General features: G+C 45.3%; 1 protein-coding gene across 1 annotated transcript in view; it reads right to left on the reverse strand.

Annotated features, from left to right (window-relative positions):
* xylt1 (xylosyltransferase I) overlaps positions 1-25,215 on the reverse strand; it is a 234,389-nt gene that overhangs the window by 60,627 nt on the left and 148,547 nt on the right. Inside the window, exon 5 of the mRNA XM_070856725.1 lies at positions 13,090-13,170. Coding sequence (XP_070712826.1) covers positions 13,090-13,170 — 81 coding nt within the window. The remainder of the gene's footprint in view (positions 1-13,089; positions 13,171-25,215) is intronic.

The raw sequence follows: 25,215 nt of genomic DNA on the forward strand, positions 1-25,215 counted from the left end.
GGTATCGATGGAACTGGACACAGGGGCGAGTCAATCGATCATGAATGAGAGGGCATTTAATAAGCTGTGGGATACTAACACTGAGGCCCAGGCTGAGCCCTGTTAACACCAAGCTGCACACGTACACCAAAGAACTGATAAAGGTGATTGGCAATTAATGTGTCATATAACGGTGCAGTTCACGAGTTACCGCTGTGGATTGTTCCAGGCAATGGCCCAACGCTGATCGGCAGGAGCTGGTTGGAGAAAATCAGATGCGACTGGAACAACATAAAGGCGTTGTCGTCGGAGGAAGATACATGTGCCCAAGTATTGAGCAAGTTCCCCTTGCTGTTCGAACCGGGTATCAGCTACTTCACGGGAGCCAAGGTACAGATCCATGTGGACTCAGATGTAAGACCCGTCCATCATAAAGCTCAGACAGTGCCGTATGTGATGAGGGAGGAGGTCAAAATTGAACTGGACAGACTCCAGTGTGAAAGGATCATATCATATTGAATGGGCCAGCCCCATTTTTCCTGTGCTGAAAAGTGATGGCACAGTCAGAATCTGTGGAGACTACAAGACTACGATCAACAGGGTTTCGAAACAGGATCAGTACCCGTTACCGAAGGCTGATGACTTGTTTGCGACGCTAGCCGGAGGGAAGTCGTTCACAAAACTGGACTTGAAGTCGGCCTATATGACGCAGGAGTTGGTCACAACGTCGAAGAGACTTAGGTGCATTAACACGCAAAAAGGACTGTTTATTTACCACAGGTGCCCGTTTGGAATTCGCTCAGCTGCAGCAATATTCCAGAGGAATATGGAAAGTCTACTGAAGTCCATTTCCAGAATTGTCATGTTCCAAGATGACATCCTGATCACCGGTCGTGACTCCAAGGAACATCTGAACAACCTGGAAGAGGTTCTACTGCATTTGGACAGAGTGGAACTGAGACTTAAATGATCAAAGTGTGTCTTCATGGCACCGGAGGTCGAATTCCTCGGGAGGAAAATCGCCACTGATGGCATCAGACCTACTGACGTGAAAACCAAAGCCATCAAGAATGCACCCAAGACGCAGAACCAGACGGAGCTGTGTTTGTTCCTGGGTCTACTCAAATACTTTGGTAACTTCCTCCCTAAATTGAGCACCTTACTTGAACCACTGCACATGCTATTGAGAAAAGGCAACAACTGGGTGTGGGGCGCACTGCAAGACAGAGCTTTCGAGAAAGCCACTAATCTGCTTTGCTAGAACAAGCTGCTGGTACATTATGACCCATGTAAACGTTTAGTTTTGGTCTGTGACACATCGTCATATGGAATTGGTTGCGTGTTACAACAAGACAATGAGTCGGGGAAACTTCAACCTATCGCATATGCATCCAAAAGGTTGTCTAAAGCAGAAAGAGCCTACAATATGGTAGAAAAAGAAGCTTTACCGTGTGTGTACGGTGTTAGAAAGATGCATCAATACCTGTTTGGTCTGAGGTTTGAATTAAAGACAGATCACAAGCCACTCATTTTGTTGTTTTCCAAGAGAAAAAGTATCAATACCAACGCTTCAACCCGCATCCAAAGGTGGGCACTGACATTATCTACCTATGATTATGTCATTCGCCGTAGACCTGGCACAGAGAATTGTGCCGATGCTTTGAGCCGGTTGCCGTTGCCCACACCGGAGGTGGAAACGCCACAACCGGCAGATCTAATGTCAATCATGGATGCTTTTGAGAGTGAAGGAACCCCTGTCACAGCTCAACAAGTTAAGACCTGGACCAGCCAGGACCCGATATTATCAGTGGCAAATGGTTGCATCCTCAAAGCTGATTGGTCTGCTATACCTAAGCAAATGTGCGAGGAGGCCAAACCGTACATTCGTCGCAAGGACGAACTGTCTATTCAAGCAGATTGCATATTGTGGGGCAACCGAATTGTAATGTCGAAGAAAGGGAGAGAGAAGTTTGTGCGTGAGTTACGCAGCACACATCCTGGTATAGTGATGATGAAGGCCATCGCCAGATTCCATGTATGGTGGCCAGGACTTGATTCTGAGCTGGAAGCATGTGTGCAACACCTGCATGCAGCTCAGCAAAGCATCAGCGGAATCGCCGCTGAGTCTGTGGTCATGGCCATCCAAACCTTGGTCCAGAATCCATGTAGATTTTGCAGGTCCCTTCTTGGGCGAGATATTTTTAGTGGCGGTAGATGCTTATTCTAAGTGATAGAATGCATAATCATGTCATCCAGTACGTCCACGGCAACCATAGAGAATCTCAATGTCATGTTTGCGGCACATGGTCTGCCTGACATAGTGGTGAGCGACAATGGGTCATGCTTCACCAGTCAGGTGTTTGTAAAACTTAATGGCATAAAACATGTAAGGTCAGCACCGTTCAAGCCTGCGTCCAATGGGAAAGCAGAACGTGCAGTACAAATTATCAAGCAAAACATGAGGAGAGTAACCCAAGGGTCACTGCAGACCCGCTTGCCTTGCATACTGCTGAGTTACAGGACAAGACTCCACATACTCACAGCTATCTCACCTGCTGAACTCATGATGAAAAGAGGTCTTAAGACCAAGTTATCTCTTGTAACCCGGACTTAAGTAATCATGTTGAATACAGAAGACAGAGTCAACAAGGGTACCACGATCGCACAACTGTGTCATGCGAGATTTCTTTTAATGATCCTGTATGTGTGTTGAATTATGGTCAGGGTCCCAAATGAATCGCTGGTACAGTCATGGCCAAGGAGGGCAACAGAGTATTTGTTGTTAAGCTCAAGAATGGGCAAACTTGCAGGAAACACATGGACCAAACGAAGCTGAGGCACACAGAAGAGCCGAAGCAGTCGGACAAAGAAACCGTCGATGATCAACCAACCAACCAGCAGCCTTCATCAAGGGTCAACAGTGAACCCGGAATTTCCATCACGGACTTGTTCAATAAAAATGGACTTGCAATTCCTGACATGACCATTGCCACCCCCAACAAGTCAACCATCCAGCCACCAGCCACCAGCCACAACAGACTCCGCACATTCACCCACAGAATTGAACTAAGACGGTCAACCCGGGAGCGTAAAGCACCGAACCATCTCAACCTGTGAAAGATTGAGATAAGATCTCAGAGGAGGGTATTGTCATGTATGTACATGCTGTTTGTAGCCACCAGATGGTGTCATGGCTGGAGGCCACTGAGCAGCACGCACATGGTGCTGCTCTGGTATAAAAGGCCAGCCATTTTGAGAGTCAGGCACTTTGGGCCGCAATAAAGTAGAAACAAGGTTGAACCTTGTTCAGTTAAACAGTACTTAGTTTCCCAATTAATTGCCACCCTGGGGTCCTTTTCCATTGAGGCAGGGATTTTCTGCTCCTGGGATCTGCTACATTAGCAGCCTGCACCGGACAAGGTGGCTGCTATAGTGCCTGGGAGATCCCAGGTAAATTGTGGGGTGGGGGGAGGGGAGGAATTATTGTCCTGTAGACCCCTGTCTGGGACCCCCTCGCTCCCATGTGCTGCAGCTGCTGATATTTGATGTGCAGGGGTTTGGGTTCGGGGCTGTTCGCAGCTCATCAGTACCTGACGTACTGGTGCAGCGAGAGATGATCCTCCAGCTTTACTTTCTCCTGCTCTCTCCAGCCGCTCCCGCGCTTTGGGTTGGGGTTCGAGAGCTCGCCACCCGCGTCATACCCATTGCTCGCAGTCTGACTGCAGCTTTCCTCCTGCGCCGCCATTTCTACACACTGCACCCCCGCTCCTCTGCTCTGCACTTAATACTGCTTTAAATTGGAAACATGCAGTGAAGGATGTCATGGCCTATTAGCTCTCAGTTTAAGAACTTTCTCTCGTTCCCTCTGGTTCTTCCATTTTACTGGCTGCTCCTCCCTCAGTGTTGCTCCCACTCTATGATGTTGCTGGTGTTCCTGACTCTGCAGAGAATGATTGAGCTCCCCTCCCCCTCGCCCCCCCACCCACTTGTGCCCCAATCTCCTGACTCCCAGTCCCCTTCCCTTCTCTTTCTCCTTCACTCCGAGACCCCATTCCCTATTGTCCATATCATCCCACCCTCAATGCTGAGACCACTCCCCCCATCCTCCCCACAATTCCCGACTCTCCAGCCGCCTCCCGACTGCACTCCATGTAGTCGCGGTGGTGCTCGGGTGACGTCACTGAGCGAGCGCACCGCAGCGTAAAATTTAATTCAAGGCTCGCCACGTAAATAAGCTTGAGGCAGTGCCCTGGAGAGCCCAGCCTCATTTCGGAGAGTACTGGTCGCTTTTGTGCAGTCCCCGAAATTTGTGGAATGGCGGGTCCTTTACCCAGCATCCATAGCGGCAGAGAAACCCCTCTATCCCGGGGATAGAGCCCATTCAATCTCAGAGTAAGGGGTTTCTCTGTAGCTATGGATGCTGAATAAAGGAATCTCCAGTATACAAAACAGTGTCCATGGTTTCAAGGAGCAGTCTGTATCTCTTATAATGCAATTTATTTGGGACTGTCAATAAGTGTCCATTTTTTGGGGGTGTCCGTACTGTACAAAACACACAGAGCAATTAAAAGATGAAGAGGTGGCACACAACTCTGGGTAAGTGTCTCGCAATGGATATTCATCAGCCATTAGCGGACATTGTTAACGGTTCGCTCTCCTCGGGTACTGTGTTCCTCTCCCTCAAATCTGCCATCATCACCCCTCTCCTCAAAAAATTAACCCTCGATCCTTCCGTCCTTGCAAACTACCGCCCCATCTCCAACCACCCTTTCCTCTGCACAGTCCTTGAACGTGTTGTTGCCTCCCAAATCCGTCCATCTTTCCCACAATTCCATGTTTGAATCCCTCCAATCCGGTTTCCGTCCCTGCCACAGTATCAAAATAACTGTCATCAAAGTCACAAATGACATCCTCGCCCTTCTTGACTTGTGTGCAGCCTTTGACATGGTTGACCACACAGAAAGAAACAGCTCAATATGCTGGGCAGTGGTTATTTGACAAAGTGAAAACCATTTTCTGGTGACAACTGAAGTGTCGCTGAGCAGCCAATCAGAAAATCAATGATGATGCCAAATCACTATTACCCTTGAATTGGTACATTAGCACCATGAATAACGATCAACACATCAATCCAGCTGTGGGGTGCACAGGTTGCAGCGCTGAACCAGACAATAAGACGTAGAGAGGCCCACGTTACCCATGATAACTTTCATATTACTGCGAAGGGTGAGGGAGTGGAGAAATGCACATCACCAAGCAGTGAGCACAGTGGGTGTAAAATCCTATCACATGAGCAGTTGGAGCAACTGCCACAAACTAGTATATTCAAAGAGATACGAGAAAGAAGATATCCGATTTGAAATGCCAAATTAAGCAATGAAGTTTACTGTCAATGATGTCACTGCTATACAAGGATATGATTTCCCATTGCCTTGCTATAGATGAAGGTGCCAATTATATAATATGGGCAGAATGCCGTTCTAAAGAGAGTGCATGTTTGCCTGAATAGTTTCACACGAGTATTGTTAGCTTGAATTTAGCTGGTATCATGCTGTAAGTCAACCACGAAAGAGAGATAATGAGGATATTTCTACACTATTACGAGGCCAACATGCGTACAGGCAGCTGTGAAAGACTGTGCACTAATTGACCTTTTACACAGATGGAATAGATGACACAAAAGTCCTAATTCCAGTTTGCCATCTTGAGCTAGCAAGCTATTTACATTCCATCTGGAAGTTGTGAGAACAGTAACCCTTTCTGTTGAATAAAAGAGCATTTTCTGCAGGTGCCTGAATGGCAAGACGAGCATAATCAATGGCAGCTGGTGCTCGGAGAATGGCACACTGTTGGCAAAGTTGGGCGCATCTGGTGCTGTATGCCACAGCTGAATCTAATGCAAGAGTGTACATGGTAGGAGAGGGCATCTATTACCAATGGTGGAGCGATTAAAATGGGGGACACCCAAGAGGCCAGAATTGGGTCACGGGTCATTTGATATGCAGTGGCATTGCCGCTGTCAAGAGGGAGCTCGTCTCTGCAGAAGAGGAAATTTCTGCCAGTGCAGCAAAGATCGCCGCTGCAGCACCAGCAGAAACAGAAGAGGCATCGACAGGGGTGGAAAAGTCTCAAAGTTTGGGAGAAATGTCCCTGTCATGTGCCTCAGCCAGTACCAGGCCCTCAGCAGGCAAGTGTTGGGGGTAAAATGGAAGCCGAGATGCCACAACACCCTCTCCTTCTGTGGGGGCAATCTCAGAGCCATCTCCCAAACCTCCCGGAACCTACTGCTGCCTTCCATGTCATATCCCTGGGAATCCACGATAAAAGGGACCGACATCAGCAAAATCTGTCAGGTCAAGGCCTGCATCAGCATTTGCAGGTGGGGAAGAAACGGTTTTAGGTAGGATCTTTCAGGAGAATCCAGGTATATAATGTAAGTAGATAGTTATTTATTCTGAATCATCAGGTTGGGCACGGTATAAAGGCACTGGCCTAGGTTGTGCAATCGGAATGCCACTTTAATGGGTCACTATCAGTGGACCGAGGTCATCTGCTTCAATCAGTGTGATTAGGAAGGATGTGAAGGCCTTAGAGAGGGTGCAGAAAAGATTTAGGAGAATGATTCCGGGGTTGAGGGACTTCAGTTATATGGACAGACTGGAGAAGCTGGGGTTGTTCTCCTTAGAGCAGAGAAGGTTGAGAGGAGATTTGATGGAGGTGTTCAAAGTCATGATGGGTTTAGACAGAGTAGATAGAAAGTAACTATTACCATTGGCGGAAGGGTTGAGAACCAGAAGATACAGACTTAAGGTGATTGGCAGAAGAACCATAGACGACATGAGGAAACTTTTTTACGCAGCGAGTGGTTAGGATCTGGAATGCACGGCCTGAAAGGGTGGTGGAGGCAGATTCAATTGTAGTTTTCGAAAGGGAATTGGATAAGTGCCTGAAGAAAATATGCAGGGCTACGGGGAAAGCGCGGGGGGGGGGGGGTGAGAGTAACTGAGGCATTCTTGCAGAGAGCTGGCACGGACTCGACGGGCCGAATGGTCTCCTTCTGTGCTGTAACCGTTCTATGATTCTTTGATTAAAAAAATGAGGCAATTAGCATAGATGCATTTCAGGGAAAGCTAGGTAAGCATGAAGGTGAAAGGAATAGAAGGATATGCTGATGGGGTTAGATGAAGAGGGGTAGGAGGCAATGTTCACTCGAACCTTTTTTTGGGGCCGTGTGGCCCATTCGCAATTCCGCGCATGTGCGGCTTCTCCATTTAAAAGCCGATGTGCTGGCTGCCTGGTATCTCCAGACTACCGATTGACCACGTGGCTTAACAGGAACATTGGTGGGAGGAGGCTCGTGTGGAGCAGAAACACTGGCATAGACCAGTTGGGCTGAATGGCCTGTTTCTGTGCTGTGGACTCTAACTTTACGCAATGTTTAGATCAAAGACCCATTACAGAAGCTTGAATAGGTTTGCTGCACAATTCCCCGAAAGCTAGCCCGTTTAAAATAACTGCAAAAATACAACAGCTAACGTAATATTATCCAACTCCTTGGCTAGCATATTGGATTTGAAAAGAGAGTCATTTTCGAAAAATGTCAGCATAACCCAATTCAGTTAAACTCATTCAAATTCATAGAATTTGTGCAACTATGTGCCCAACTCAACATTCCAGTTTTTGGTACAGGAGATGTGTGGTTTATGTAATCACTTGGGAAGAAGCTTAAATATAAACTGAACTGAATGTATTTTAACTTAAACATAAATGCCACATCTGTCATTTCTGATGTTGTGCCCCTAAATTGGGTCATTATACAAGCCACCCTTCTAGATTAGAAGGATAAAACAGTCATGTTCACTCAACATTTCCACAAAGACCATCAATACCAATCGTTGTTTGACCAATTAGGTGGTGTGCTTGAAAAACATGGATCTCTTGTTCCCATGGTTTGCCTTTTCCTCTGGGAGTTGAGGCAAGAAGTATGACTGGGACCGCAATTAAGAATGGCCCTGGGACTGGAATTGAGAATGAGATAGGCAACTTGCCTCTGGGAGGAAACCTGAATCTGAATGTCAAATCAGTTCAGGCTGAGGTCAGGATTTCCCGATGCCAGTTGCCCATTGCTTTGCCCACTTTGTGCCCCAACGTAGCTTTTGGTGGTTGGGACTAGCGACAGTGCTACTTTTAATTATTAATTGAGGGATGTATCTGGCTTGCTTGTTAGAATAGCCCATGTCAATCACACCCGTGTGAAATGGACCTTCAGGGTTGTTAGGCAGCAGTCATGAAAAGGACGTTGTAATGTTATGGTAAATGTATTTCAGTCATTTCTTAACTATTTTTCTTCACTTTTTTGTTCTTTCCTGCTGGCACCTAGGTTCTCTTTTGAGCCTTTGTGCCAATTGTTGTAAATTCATTTTTACCCCACACCATTATTAGCACCAATTAATTTTCCAATTGGATTCCCCCATCCAAAGTGATTCGAAGGGATGCCAAGCTATTGAGCTGCTCTGTGCCTACCAGTTGGTACCCTCACACTGCCATCTGCAGATAGAAGTGAACATACCTTACTTTGGCAGATGATTAATACAGGTGGAGGCACCTATTCTCAGTTGGGACTTGGGACCGAATGGCACCCCTAAGGTATATGATGTCCAGCAACTATAGTGAAATTGCACAACGTTGTATTTTTGGTACTGTTCTGTGGGGTGAAAGTGTTAGTGCTGTTGAACAATACATCTGTTTGTCACATCTGTGCACTGCAAATTGGCTGATGCTATACTTAACTTTTACACCTCTTCCAGGCTATCACAAGAGATAAGAGTGACGATTGCCACTGATAGCACCATCCTACTTGTGCTAGTTATCTGCTGGTCTGGTTGCGACAGATGATGTAGCTCTGGAGCTACCTTCTTACTGAACTGTACTGTGTACAGCTTTGGTCTCCTTACTCAACGACGGATATTCTTACCTTAGAGGGGATTGAATGAAGGTTCACTAGATTGATTCCTAGGATGAGAGTGTTGTCCAATGAGGAAAGATTGCGTAGAATGGGCGTTGGAGTTTAGAAGAATGAGAGATGGTATAATTGAAACGTATAAAATTCATAGAGGGCTTGACAAGGTAGATGCTTGAGAGGCCGTTTCACCTAGCTGGAAAGTCTGGAACTCGGGGGAGCATTGTCTCAGGATAAGGGCTCGGCTATTTAGGCCTGAGATGAAGAGAAACTTCTTCACTTGGAGGGTCATGAATCTTTGGAATTCTCTACCCCAGAGGGCTGTGGATGCTCAGTCGCTGAGTATATTCAAGAATGAGGTTGATAGATTTTTGGACACTAAGGGAATCAAAAGATATGGGGATCGGGTAAGCAAATGGAGTTGAGGTAGAAGATCAGCCATGATCTTATTGAATGGTGGAGCAGACTTGAGGGGCCGTATGGCCCACCCTTGCTCCTAATTCTTATGTTCTTAGGCAGCCTGAAAAGGGTAATTCTTCTCTGTCCCTGCCGGGACTTGAATATATAGTTGCAAAGTAAGGACAGGTCTTGGCAGTCCACCTCTGTTCAATATGATCTTTATTGTTTGGTCATCTTCATTATCTTCCAGCAAATGCAGTGAGGGAAGCATTGAGACAGATCAATATAGCTTCCAAAACAATTGCAGAACACATTAAGGAGCAAGCCTGCTCTAAGAAATCCTATGATTTAGTTGAAATGCTTCCCTTCATTTTTGTTGGGACTATATTACTTATGTTGAGCTTCATTTAGTTTGTATGGACCATCTGATTGCTATATTAGTGGCACCCTTAAAAGTAAACTTGTGCTGATACTTGTAAGGTGACATTGGCGACAGTGTCACCATTAGTCGGTCCACCAGAATAGGCCCAGCCTCACAGGTCAGCACGCAACCAGCCTTTCTTTAAATGAGTGTTCCGAGTCCAATACCCACACATGGCATAATGCTGGAATTTCACTGGCTGGCACTTCATTTGCATAGGATCTGGGATTTAAATGGGACGCTCGTGGAGAGCAATGCCAGTGGACAGCCGAGAATGGGAACTTGTGCACGGAGTTCAACGACAGCAGAGTTGCCGCCTTGCTGTTCATCAGTCTCCACCAGGCCAGAGGCGACTGTGAAAGCTTCTTTTGACAGCCAGAATATTTACCCAAAGATAGGTAGACACATATTAGCCCCCTTATAAATTTCAAGCGCAGGCAGTGTCCTCGGGTTCTACTGTTCTGGACAAGGTGAAATGCCATTGTCTAGGTCCTTTAGAATCCTAAAAGCAGCAATCACATCATCTCTCAACCTTCTCTTTTATAGTGAGAACATGCCGAATTTACATAATGAAATGACTGATTAAAAAGCAACAAGAAAAAAGAACAGATCCAGTTCCGAGATACCCACAGGGTCTCCAAGGACTTCCAAGGTGATAATCATTGATGCTAATGCAGAGATTTTGCACAAAAAACATTTCCCAAAGATCCTTATCATCTCAAAGGGCAAACAGCCAATAGTACAGCAGCAATGAAACTGAATGTCAAGACTTTCAATCAAAAATGAACGATTTTGGCTGTATAGTTCCACGTCTATTTACTTTGTTGATTGCTGCTCTGCTGTAATTCGATCCAATGGGATAGATTTTTGAATTTAGCGCCTGGGTATAAAGCATTGACGGGGGGGTAGCACAGAGAGGAAAATATGGTGGGGCAAATTGCAGACCCAGGATGGAGCCAATCTTCACTGGCTGGCTTTGAAACCTTTCCTGAAAATACACCATTTCTCAATCTTACCTGATGTGACAAAAATGCAATTTTTTCCCGTGTTACATTTTTGATTTAGATTCTTCATTGCTGGAATCAGCATTTGAGGAGTTAAAACGCAAGATCACACTGGGTATAGCTCAAAGGAACAGTAATGAGCTCAGAAAGCATCCTTCTTTTATAAGCTAGGTGGCGGAGGTAAGTTTCGCAAGCGAAACACAACAGGTAGTAAAGACATCTACTTCAAACAGTAGCCTGTTTTGCCCCTTTACTTACTTCCTGTTTGAAATTACTGCCCGACTTCATCCATGGTTTGTGGGCATGAACAGGAACTGGTGCAATGGGGGGGGGTTGGAAAGCACACAAAATGGTGTCAATGTTCAAGCGACATCACTTGTGCTGTGTTGAAATATATTGAAAAGGCTTCTACCTTGTTCGGGTGAGAGATGCACGGCCTGCCCCAGAGCCAAAAGGCTATTCCAGCTGGGTGCAAAATGACCATAAATCAGGCAGAAGCAGCCAAAACAAAAACAGGGCTACCAATGGACCGAGCAGCTGAAGCCCTCCCACCTTGCTTCCCTATAGACCAGTGCGTTAGTTTTACTATCCCGAGGCCGTATGGGCTTTCTCCAGCCATGGGCGAAAGTACCGGCACCAGCAAGCCAATTGTGGCTCGTGACTTTTAAAATTGAATCACAAGCCTGTGCACATTCAATTTATGTTCGGATTGATCCAATGCTGTAGAAATGGTCCTAAAATATGAGCAGTGTGTTCTCAATAACAGTGACATTGAGAGCGGATCAGGACGATGATGTCAATGAACCACAAGCACCCAGAGTATATTGTAGAAACACCTCCACTGGTATAAAATCCACCCTAGATACCAAGGAGAGGTACTGATTTGATCTCACATCAGCTTAAGGATAAGTGCAGCAGATTATATGTCTAGTGTAACTAAATCCCTTCGTGGCAATTTACTGTTCTGTAGATTACAAATCTATTCGTTATTTGCTGCTCAGGGAGTTTGTCAGACCTGAAGTTTTCAAGTAACATCTCTCCCATTCTGAACTGCAGGGTAAGTAGGGCAGTTCAAAGTAAATCCGACTGGTGTCTGGGGTAAATAATATTGGGGCAGCTACATGTATCTGCATGAACAAGAAAAGGATAAGGCCGGAATTCAGCCTCCCGATAAGGCCTGTTACCGCTGGAAAGTGGTGGCCACGCGGTGGTGTCGAATGGACTCCTGATTTTTAGTCGCATGGCCGCCGCTCGCGAAATTCTCCCCGGTGGTTTTTCCGGCGGTCCCATTTCCGCCCCACTGCTGCCGAACCCTCCTAAGTGCATCATCAAAGCGCGCCCCGCCGATGTCCCACCCCGCAAAATCAAAATTCTGATTCAAAAATCTTCCAGCCACCGCTCGGTGCCCCCCGACAATTTTTTCTGTTGGTGCACTGTGTTTGCACTGTGTGTAAAATGGTGGAGCAGCCGCCATTAAAGGGGAGGGCGCACTGCTGCGGCCGCCATCTTATTTGTTTTTTTGTCGGCCGACTGCCAAATCTGCCCGACAATTATGTCCCCGAGTTCGGCTGGGCCGCCAACAGGCAGCCTGGCACCCCCTCGTGGGAGCCAGGCCACTGGCCCGGCCGAAACCCTCCCTGGTGGCCCAGTGGACCAAACTTAAAAAGCTGCAGAGCTCACAATGGCCCTCCCCTTTAACCGAAGAGGAGAGACATGTTGACGCGCCAACGCAATGACGTCACCAGCCCGGCGCTGATGACTGACAGCGGCGGAGAGTCCGTAATGCCTCCATTTCTGCCCCCATTATGACCGACTTCCGCCCCGCTCGAAAAAAAATGACAAAGCTGAATTTTGCAAGAATGCGGTGGCCAAACCTCACCAAAAACAGTAGGTGCAACCCGTTCCGGCGGGGTGAATTTCAGCCCCGATCATTTTTTCAGCATTCTTAGCTGAATAGCTCCTCTGGTTTGGTCATTAAATCAATGACATTGGGGTGAATAAATGATGAGTTGAAATAAGCCCTTGACTCACCAGATATTATTGTAGGTACCTTTTCTCCACTTAAAATGCAGAGGTTGTAACTTTCGCTGTCCCCGGCTCCTCAGAGCTCTGATTCTGTAGAATTGCTTTCTATTAGCTCAGGCGCAAAGCTACGGCTGGGCAGATGTGAGCAGCTGGCACTAGATGGGACAACTGAATACCAGCAATGTGGCCGTTGTCCAAATATTGGCCAAGTCACAACTATGGCTATGGAAAATCAATTTTAAATCAAACGTATTCAAAATGAGTGTATATCAATAAGCACTAATGGATTAAAGGCACAGTACCTTGCATTGTCCCTGCCATGAGACTTCAGAAAGTTCATATTCCTGTATCTTGACAAGAAAGCCACCAGTTGATCATTAGTCCTATGGAGTTAATACAAAAAAAAATCATTCTAATTAATAAGCCATCTGTGGTAAATAAATTATTGTAGTTCAATAATTTAAAAAAATTTTCTACTCCCCAGATCACAATTTAAAAAAAACATTCTTGATTATCAGTGTCATCGGGTGGATGAGGTGAACACACATGACTTTGCTCCCTTGTTATTCTGGGTTTAAGGGGAGCAGTGAGGTACTAGTCACAAGTAGTCCCAGTGATGTCTCTCAAACTAGTTCATGTTGGTGAAAACAACCTTATTTATAAAAGGAGGGGAAGAAAAATTGCTGAACCATGAAAAGCATTGGTGCCACCAGCTCCCTTACTTCCTGTTTCTCTCCCGACTCATCCAAGTGGCATTAACACAATCCATCTGCTACGTGGTCCACCTTCACATTACTTTAAAATGGGGGTTAATTGGGAAGAATGAATGCATCGATTATGGATATTATGCTGATAATATTCAGGGTTTAAATAACATTATCCCTACTATTTTCATGTGCTGGTTTAGAATTATATGAAGAGAAACAGTACTGAAGGGAGGTTGTTGGAACACTTTTAAGGAATCCGGGACCAAAGCGAGTGGCATGGGACAAGAGGCATTTGTGTCCCATGTTAACTCATAAATGCAAATTAAGTTGTAGAGCTAATAACTGACGATAACTCCACGATGAAACAATTCAGAATCCATCAAAAAGTTCAGCTTGTTTATTTTCAATGGCTGAATTCAGAATGTTCACAAAGCAATGGAAAATGAATTGCCTAAACTGCTGATTCAGCTTCCGTTTCCCATTACAAACTTGGTAAAAGAGAAGGTCTTTTCTGCTGGGGTATGGATGGGGTTGAAGAGTATAGAGATTCAGAATATCTAAACTCAGCCCATTTGGGTTCCAGAGAGCTTGCGTGGCCTGTGGATATAACTACAGTGTAATGGTTCAAAAATTCTACAGCTGTGTTATTGAGGGAGCAATCCAAATTTGAGATTTTGCAAGTGGACGTTCAGATATCTTTGTACATAAGCTTAGTTGAAAACCCGTGACAAGAAAGCTGACGGTAATCGATTTGTTCCTCGCGGTACTTTTCTCAAAAATGTCTTTAGAAGCAGTTAAGGAAATAACAGATTCTGACCACTGAGCAATTTTTATTCCACTGGGTTTCTTTTTAAAAGAATACTTGTAATTTTACATAATAGGAAAATGTGAATTCATACCAAATAATGTAAAAACAAGACCAGGATTACACACAAACACACTCACATAGTATCTCAAGGGATGAAAGATAAATATCTTACCACAGGAACAGCTACACAGGGGAAAATCAAATACTTTGCAGTAAATAAACATACACTATTAATTAACACAGTTTGCAATTTTATATTTTGCATGTACATCCGTGAGATAATGGACTTCTTATAGTATCAGGAGGGGTGAACGTTACTTCATTAACAGTTCATGGTGCTGAAACCTGAAGAGTGATTATATTTTTTTTCTTCAAAAAGATGCGAAAACACCATTAAAACAAAATTAAGCCTGTGGAAATTACTGATCGCATAAATGAAGCCGGAAGATTAGAGAATACTGATTAGCTCAGATCACTGGGGAGTGGATGAAACACACAGGATGTTAATTAGGCAACGGAAATTCAGAGGTGAGAAAACCAGTAAGTGAGGCCCTTTTCCAATGACATCTGGTTTGTCACAGCATATGATCATAAAATAATATCATACATCAATATGTCTTTCCCACATTTGAATAAAAAAACTGCACATTTCAGGAGCTTTCGAAAGAGGCAGAACCAGACACGTACTTAAATCCCACCTATATAAAGAGTGCTATCAGAGGCAATCCTAAAATAAACCTATCAGCCTGCTTGTGATGCACTTTCTGCATTGCTGTCTTGTACAAACCTTCTGACATCTGGACAGCTCCCAAACAGAGGTACAGGAGTAAGGCATTCAGCCCCTTGAGCCTGTACTGCCATTTAATTCGATCATGGTTGATCTGTACTTTAACTCCTTCTACCCGCCTTGGTTCCGGAACCATTAATACCCTTGCCTAACAAAAACAGACTCATTAAGTCACAAAAGTGGCAGCAACAACATGAATGGAATGGGCCCACTGCAACAGAGGGAATGCACCAATTCAGACAGTTGCAGAGATCACAGAGCAGGGCTTTCTTTCAGAGACCCCACGATACTGCCGAAGACTCACATGCAGCCAATGTACCTGCAATCATCAGAAAATGTACCTGCAATCTTCCAATATGCCGCCCGCTGCATGCGAAGCAACGCTGGTAGTCCAGAGCCCTGGAAAATTCCACCCACAGAACGTTACACAAACAGAAACAGGCCATTCAGCCCATCAAGTCTGCACCAGTGTTTTTCTCTACATCAGCCATCGATCCTAATCGCTCTCTCCTAATCACTCCTCATACCCAGGGACACTTTTATAAATAACTATCTAATTGCATTTTTTTTTTAAATAGGCGTTCTATTTCATCAAGTTTGTGTCAGAGAATTCCTTTATGTACAGATATTTTTTCCAATCTACCCTATGATTCTGTTTGGGATCAGTCTGTGTTTATTTGCTCTCTTAGCTGTCTCGCTGACCAAGGAAAACAATGGGGGTATACCCCCAAAAATGGGTGGATTTGGATCGGGCGGGAAGTTAACATTTAAAAACATTTCAAACTCGAATCCAACCCAACTCGAAACCGCCCACTTCTGGTTTGAATAGAGACAGGATGTTTTACAGGCAATTAACCCACTCACAGGAGGTAGGTCACTCATTTAAATATTTTAATGAGGCTGCGTGCTAAAGATTTACAGGTCACAGATATGACTTCAGCCAGTGAAGAGTTTTCCCCCTGATTCCCACTAACTTCAATTTTACTAGAGCTCCTCGATGCCGCACCTCTGACCTCTCACCTCCGGAATTCAGTCTTTTTGTCCATGTTTGGACTAAGGCTGTAATGAGATCTGTAGCTGAATGATCCTGGCGGAATCCAAACTGAGCTTCGGTGAGCAGGTTAGTGGTGAGTAAGTGCTGCTTGATAACACTGTCGACGACACCTTCCATCACTTTGCTGATAATTGAGAGTAGACTGGGTGGAAATTGGATTGGACTTGTCCTGTTTTTGCGGACAGGACATACCTGGGCAGTTTTCCACATTACCGGGTAGATGCCAGAGTTGTAACTGTACTGGAATAGCTTGACTAGAGGTGCAGCTAGTTCTGGAGCACAAGTCTTCAGCACGACAGATGGGATATTGTCGGGGCCCATAGCCTTTGCTATGTCCAGTGCGCTCAGCCATTTCTTAATATTACGTGGAGTGAATCGAATTGGCTGAAGACTGGCTTCTGTGATGGTGGAGACCTCGGGGGGAAGCCGAGATGGATCATCCATTCGGCACCTCTGGCTGAAAATGGTTGCAAACGTTTTGCACTCACATGCTGGGCTCTGCCATTATTGAGGATGGGGATATTCATGGCACCTGTTCCTCCCATTAGTTGTTTAATTGTCCACCACCATGGTTGTGCAGGACTGCAGAGCTTTGATCTGATCCGTTGGTTATGGAATCGCTTAGCTCTGGCTATAGTATGCAGCTTCTCCTGTTTATAGCATGCATGTAGTCCTGTGTTGCAGCTTCCCCAGCTTGGCACCTCATTTTTAGGTACCCCTGGTGCTGCTCCCCGCATGCTCTTCCGCATTCCTCATTGAACCAGGGTTGGTACCCGGCTTGATAGTAATGGTAGAGTGAGGGATATGCCGGGCCATGAGGTTACAGATTGTGATCTTCTCTCTTCTAAAAACCCACGATCCTTCCCTCTCTCCTCTACATTCCCAGGTAACGGCATGCCCCCTGCACCCTCCACCGCTGCCCTCTGTGCCCAGGTAAAGGCCCATCCCCTACACTCACCCCCTTCCTCCCTCCCACCCCCTCCACCACAGCCATCCAGTCTCTCAATCTGGCTGGCTGCAGCCAGTAAAAGGATTCTAGAGATGGCAATCAGGCTCTGCCATTAAATTTGGCAGGACCTGAGAGAAACCCGTACTTCCGGGTTTCCCGATGGCTAAACTGTACCCCTGCCCCCCAACCCTCCCCGCTCCCTCCCTGTAAATATCGGGGCCAATCTATCACTAATTCTCTTATCATAACTCTTCAAATTCTTAAAGACCTCTGTCACTTCATCTCTTAACCTTATCTCTGTTAACTGCTGACAGTATTCAGTTATCAGATTACTTTGTTAGCTTTTCATTGATAGGCCTCATTTCAAGTTTGATCTCTATGCTTGGTCGCTATGTCTGCATCATTCCTGAAACAGTGGGTAGGTGCCCTGCTTCTAGGCCTCTGGCAATGTTGCTTTATCATTGGTTTCTAGGACATGCATGAGAGATGCCTGGGAGATTCTAATCAAATTTTTGCTTCCTTCTGTAAGAAGTGTCTGTGCTCCACCTCGGGAGTGACCAGTACTCTATCCATAATATAGAGTGTAGGGGCACTGATAGGGTTTCCAACCCGACAGGATTAAGTCTTCATGACTTAAAGATTGATCTCCCAGGCACGGCTTCTCGCAACTCTGGAGAAAAGTCATTGAGGCATTAAAAATTGTTTTTTTTAAGCCTCCCCTATGATTCGGTTTGTGATTAGGCTAAATTTATTCACTCTCTTTACTGTCTCGCTGACCAATGGAAGCAATCTTTCACTAGTTCACTTATCATAACTCTTCAAAATCTTAAAGACCTCAATAACTTTTGTTTATTAGTTGTACAAATGCTGGAGCTGGGGAGAAAGGGCTGTGTGACCCATAGTCAAGAGTCAGCTATTTGGGGAATGAAGAGTCAGTCTGCTTTCCATCTGATGTGGGAAGGCAGTGCGCTGTGACAGTGCACCTGTCGGGTGGCCAATGGCAGGAGCGTGGGGGGGCGGGGCAGTTGGAGGGTCATGTGATGATCCCTCCGGGAATATGTCCAACCAGTGGTGGCAAGCCTCGGCAATGAGCTGTTCCGGAAAATGCTACCCACCACTCCACCCACATCAGTATACTTATTAAACTCTATTCTTCTGTCGTGTAGAATAATGGATTTTTAGAAGCTATTACAAGGCAGTAATGAGATGATTATAGTTCCAAAATCACTCTAGGGCACTATTATTTTTAGAAAATATAGAAAGATAGAATATATATGCACTGAGAAAGTAATGGGTCTGCTTTTATTCCATTTTTTTTCCAGGTAGCGGAGGCTGACAGCCACTATAATCCAGGCCAACTGATACACGCTGACGTCCACACTGAAGATGAATGGTGCTGCATAATCATTGAAAATTTACCAAGAAATAATTTGTAGGCGAGCATCAGGAAATCATAACCCCACCACATATTAGAAGAAGTTCCTGTGTACAGTTTCACATTCAGCATTACCCCGCCAACGGTCAAACCTGCAGTGCATGTGTTAAGTCAGACTGTTAACTGCGAGCAATAAAGAAATTGTTAAGCACAATTGGTGCCACAATGCAGCACATAAAAATAGTTTGTAAAATATCCAGCAGGGAGAGAATTGCAAAATGTTCCATGCACAATCAGAATGTGTTGAGCACAAATACAATGACACCGTTTCCTGTTAAATTAGGCTACTGTACAGTTTTCAAGTGAATATCAAGCCATAATTAAAATTGAACACAGACAAATGCTATTAACCTACAAGTATTTTTATACACAGGCTATTTAAACTTCCCACCTGCATAGTTTCTCCAGGGGGGCAGAGTTAAAATTAGGCCTTGTGCATGTGAATGGTGTTTTTAAACACAGTATTCAGTAGGTGCATTAAGAAGAAAAATTGAATTAAAAAAAAAACACTCCCTGGGAACTGGACCTATGCTATGGGGTTTTGAATGGCTTGGTAGATATTAATAGGAGGTCATCTTGTGATGCTGCAATGACAAAGCAGATTCTAGCTTGTGGTGGGCGTGGGTCAAAGAATTGAGGCCAATGTTCCCGAGGCCTCACCCAAGGCCCCAATGTTCCCGAGGTCCCAGTGTTCCCGAGGCCCCATTGTTCCCGAGGAGGCCCCATTGTTCCCGAGGCCCCACCCAAGACCCCAATGTTTCCGAGGCCCCACACAGGCAGCTCACCAGCTTCTTCAGGGATGAAAACCACGTATGGGCGAAGATTTGAAAGGGCCGTGCACCGAGGTAAAAGGACCGCGCATAAAAAAAAACAGCGAACAGTGATTGGGGCTACAGTGTTTACAGCCATAACTCTAATCTGTGTTTGCGATGCTGAGCCTCCCAAAATTACCCCTTTGTATGGCTGTATCATTGGTTAGACATCATATTAATTCAATGCTGGACACTTGAGGTTGATGGTCCTGTATTTATCCATCAATGCCATCAGTTGTATTCCCCAGAGCCCCATCAGGAATGTGACGTGCTATGGTTGTTCAACAGTGTTTAAAACAAAAACGAAGACAACTTATTGACTTCGAGACATATCTATATTCATTAGATGATGTGCTACTCACACACGTGTTTTTGTTTGCTCAGCAGGATATCTGACGCCCACAGAAACCCATCATTGTATTTAAGAGGCTCCAAACTAAGTTATTGAGAAATCCATTTTCAGATCATGGCTCCGGTTGTAACCCACTAGACAAATTTATTGAATATTAAACAGTTTGATGAAGAGTACTCAGTATAAACAGTATATTTACAGGAATTAGAAAATATGCTAATCGTCGCTATGTTAAAAGCAATAAAAGATGGATTTCCTGTGTTAAACCTCAACATTAAACTGACCCTTGAAACATGGTTTCCTTACTTACATGGCTGTGACTGACACAGGGCTGCTGAAACTCTACTGGCTTCGGATTAACTCTTGTCCAAGAGTTAATATCCAGAGCAAAGAGAATTAAAAACTGTATTTCTCAAAACTACATTTCTCAAAACTACAGCCAGCCATTCATATGATGCTTGTATTTGAATTGAATTATTTGGCCTCTATCTGGGAAGCACTTTGATCTATTCTACTTGGAACCACTTTGAATTGCAGAAAATCAACACTTATCTGAACAGCTATCAAGAAAATTGCTCGACAAGGTTCGACATTGAATAGATATTAGCATATTGACCACCTTTTGCTCCACAGGAACAACCTATAGATGAATATTACTGCCCATGAAATGGGCCTGAAATCTATAAGCCTAGCATGTGTACAGTGCACCTGCATTAATAGCCAGCAATACATCATTTTAACCCCGCGTGTAATGTCCAGCAAGGAAGAAATCAATAAATAATCAACCTCAACTAAAATACTTCCTATTTATCTCAACCACTCCACGCATTAGGACACTGGCTTGCCGAATTATCTGGGACTAAGAAGGAAGACATGTTAACTCCATTAGTGTGTCAGCTTTGCTAGTCAATCAGCAATAGTTCGCACTAATGCTTCAGATCTGCTCGGCTTATGTATTGAGAGTATTGAGGTTACCAGAGAGAGACGAACTGATTCGAATCTTTATCAGATCTTTTATCTTGGAGACACCTCACTTAACTCTGACCTCAAGGAGGACAATCCTTACACAACTGATAGATGCAGGGTTAGACCCTGGCTAGGTGGACTGCGGGGTACAAGTAGTAGTACTCGGTAAAATAATAGGACTAAAGGTGGACAAGTCCCCTGGACCTGACTGCTTACATTCTAGGGTCTTAAAAGAAGCAGCTGCAGAGATAGTGGATGCATTGATTGTAATCTACCAAAATTCCCTGGATCCTGGGGAGGTCCCAGCGGATTGGAAAACCGCAAATGAAACACCCCAATCCACGTCCGGACTGGGGTCAAGCAGCGCTGCGTCATCGCCCCAACCCTCTTCTCAATCTTCTTCACTGCCATGCTCCACCTCACAGTTGACAAGCTCCCTGCTGCAGTGGAACTAAACTACAGAACCAGTGGAAAGGTGTTCAACCTTTGCCGTCTCCAGGCCAGGTCCAAGACCACTCCAACCTCTGTCGTCGAGCTACAGTACGTGGACGACACCTGTGTCTGTACACACACAGAAGCTGAACTCCAGGATATAGTCAATGTATTTACCGAGGCATGTGAAAGCATGGGCCTTACGCTAAACATCAGTAAGACAAAGGTCCTCCACCAGCCTGTCCTCGCCGCACAGCACTGCCCCCCAGACATCAAGATCCATGGCGCGGCCCTGGACAACGTGGACCACTTCCTCTATCTCGGGAGCCTATCAAGAAGAGCAGGCATTGACGACGAGATCCAACACTGCCTCCAGTGCGCCAGTGCAGCCTTCGGCCACCTGAGGAAAAGAGTGTTGGAAGACAAGGCCCTCACAATTATCACCAAACTCATGTCTACAAGGCCGCAGTAATACCCACCCTCCTGTATGGCTCAGAGATGTGGACCATGTACAGTAGACACCTCAAGTCGCTGGAAAAATACCACCAACGATGTCTCCGCAAGATCCTACAAATCCCCTGGGAGGACAGACGCACCAACATTAGCATCCTCTTCCAAGCCAACATTCCCAGCATTGAAGCACTGACCACACTTGATCAGCTTCGGTGGGCAGGCCACATAGTTCGCATGCCAGACACGAGACTCCCAAAGCAAGCGCTCTACTCGGAACTTGTCCACAGCAAATGAGCCAAAGGTGGGCAGAGGAAACGTTACAAGGACACCCTCAAAGCATCCCTGGCCAAAGACTGCCCTAAGTGGAGGAAGTGCATCCGGGAGGGCGTTGAGCTCCTCGCGTATCGTCGCCGAGAGCATGCAGAAATCAAGTGCAGGCACCGGAAGGAGCATGTGGCAAACCAGGCTCCCCCCCCCTACCCTTTCCTTCAACAACTGTCTGTCCCACCTGTGACAGACTGTGGTTCTCATATTGGACTGTACAGCCACCTAAGAACTCATGCTAAGAGTGGAAGCAAATCTTCCTCGATCCTGAGGGACTGCCTATGATGATGATGATGATGATGAAAAAAATGGCAGACAAAAAGCAGGAAATTATAGACCAGTTAGCCTAATATCTGTCATTGGGAAAATTCTGGAGTCCATTATTAAGGAAGCAGCAGCAGGACATTTGGAAAGGCATAATTTAATCCAGCAGAGTAAGCAGGGTTTTATGAAAGGGAAATCATGCTCGACACATTTGCTGGAGTTCTTTGAGCATGTTAACGAGCAGGGTGGATAAGGGGGAACCAGTGGATGTGGTGTATTTGGATTTTCAGAAGGCATTCGATAAGTTGCCACATAAAAGGTTACTGCACAAGATAAAAGTTCACGGGGTTGGGGGTAATATATTAGCATGGATAGAGGATTGGCTAACCAACAGAAAACAGAGAGTCGGGATAAATGGGTCATTTTCAGGTTGGCAAACAATAACTAGTGGGGTGCCGCAGGGATTGGTGCTGGGGCCTCAACTATTTACAATTTATATTAAATGACTTGGATGAAGGGACCGAGTGTAATGTAGCCAAGTTTGCTGATCATACAAAGATGGGTAGGAAAGCAAATTGTGAAGAGGACACAAAAAATCTGCAAAAGGATATAGACAGGCAAAGTGAGGGGGCAAAAATTTGGCAGATGGAGTATAATGTGGGAAAATGTGAGGTTATCCACTTGGGCAGAAAAAATAGAAAAGCAAATTATAATTGAAATGGAGAAGAATTGCATAGTACTGCAGTACAGAGGGACCTGGGGGCCCTTGTGGATGAAACACAAAAAGTTAGTATACAGGTACAGAAAGTAATCAGGAAGGCAAATGAAATGTTGGCCTTTATTGCAAAGGGGTTAGAGTATCAAAGCAGAGAAGCCCTGCTACAACTGTACAGGGTATTGGTGAGGCCACACCTAGAGTACTGCGTACAGTTTCGGTCTCCGAAGGATATTTGGAGGCTGTTCAGAGAAGGTTCACCAGGTTAATTCCGGAGATGAGGGCGTTGAGCAGGTTGGGCCTATACTCATTGGAGTTCAGGAGAATGAGAGGTGATTTTATCGAAACATGTAAGATAATGAGGGGACTCGACAAGGTGGATGCAGAGAGGATATTTCCACTCATGGGGTAAACTAAAACTAGGGGACACAACCTCAGAATAAGGGGCCACCCATTTAAAACTGGGATGAGGAGGAATTTCTTCTCTGAGGGTTGTAAATCTATGAAATTCTCTGCCCCAGAGAGCTGTGGAGGCTGGGTCATTGAATATATTTAAGGCGGAGATAGACAGATTTTTGGGTGATAAGGGAGTAAAGGGGAGCGGGCAGGGAAGTGGAGCCGAGTCCATAATCAGATCAGCCATGATCTTATTAAATGGCGGAGCAGGCTCAAGGGGCTAAATGGCTCACTGCTGCTCCTATTTCTCATGTTCTTATGTTCAGTGTGGTGAGCAGCACGACATGTGATAAGATGTGTAAGTCGTTGCCACCATACTTTTGGCCACAGCATGGGCGTACAGTCCAGTGAATGGTGGTGCAGAGTTTCACCAGCAGCTGCTTACCTCTCTGCAACCCAAACACAATAAGCTCCCAGCCACGGAGTGTGTGTTCTCATATCCAGCCTCCAGGCACTACTTCTAGCAGCTGTCATCCTAAGGCTCAGAGTTTCCTCATCAGTTATATCAGTCCTCAGCCTGGTGTGATCTACATAGGGCAACTGGCAACTTACCAACCAACTGGATGTGCGAAATGTCGAAGTCCAAGCCTTACTCATTTGCCATCTACTGGTCCCCACGTGAGGGGATTTGGCAAGGAAGTGTGTTCACCATTGCAACCCTCCGCCCACCCACCGCCCTACCCTGCCCCGTCTGCTCTAAAAGATCCCATGGCACTATTTTGAAGAAGCACAGGGGAGTTCTCACCGGTGTCCTGGCCAATATTTATCCCTCAATCAACCATCACTAAAACAGATTATCTGGTCACTATCACGTTCCAGTTTGTGGGAGCTTGCTGTACACAAACTGGATGCCAGGTTTCCTAAATTACAATAGTGACTACACTTCAAAAGTACGTTATTGGCTGTAAAGCGCTTTGGGACATCCTGAGGTCATGAAAGGCTCTATATAAATGCAATTTTTTTTTTTTCCCCACCACCATGCGGTTTAGGTTAAGATTGCCTCTTATGTCTGCACAGCAGATGCATGTAGACTGATTCCCGGGATGGCAGGACTGACATATGAGGAGAGACTGGATCGACTTGGCCTGTATTCACTGGAGTTTAGCAGGATGAGAGGGGATCTCAGAAACATATAAAATTCTGACGGGACTGGACAGGTTAGATGCAGGAAGAATGTTCCCGATGTTGGGGAAGTCCAGGACCAGGGGACACAGTCTAAGGATAAGGGGTAAGCCATTTAGGACTGAGCTGAGGAGAAACTTCTTCACTCAGAGAGTTGTTAACCTGTGGAATTCTCTACCGCAGAGAGTTGTTGATGCCAGTTCATTGGATATATTCAAGAGGGAGTTAGATATGGCCCTTACGGCTAAAGGGATCGAAGGGTATGGAGAAAGCAGGAAAGGGGTACTGAGGTGAATGATCAGCCATGATCTTATTGAATGGTGGTGCAGGCTCGAAGGGCCGAATGGCCTACTCCTGCACCTATTTTCTATGTTTCTATCTACGGCTACCTAATTCTACCTTTAGCATGTGAGGCTGCTACAGCCTCATACAATCTGTACTGTCTTCTGGGGCTTCTCTGCATTGATTTGTTTTCCTCTATAAATGATGCTAACTGTGTACAAGGAGAGGAGAGCACACACATTTGTTAATACGAAAGCCCTGGCTTTCAAGTATGGTTTTACACAGAATGTTGTCTCATTGTCCAAACCAATCTAACTGCTTTACTCACATAATACATTTTCATCAAAGGTAACAAGAATTAGTAGAAATTGCATTTGGCAATCTTCACAGGGGAGCACTTAACGTGCTAGTACTATAATCCTGTGCATGCAATTTATATGCAGGCATCACGTTATGTATTTTAAATGAACCCATTTATTTTAAGTGGGTTAATGCCAGAAAAAAAATAAT

The sequence above is a fragment of the Pristiophorus japonicus genome, chromosome 15 (assembly GCF_044704955.1).
Source record: "Pristiophorus japonicus isolate sPriJap1 chromosome 15, sPriJap1.hap1, whole genome shotgun sequence".
NCBI lineage: Eukaryota > Metazoa > Chordata > Chondrichthyes > Pristiophoridae > Pristiophorus > Pristiophorus japonicus.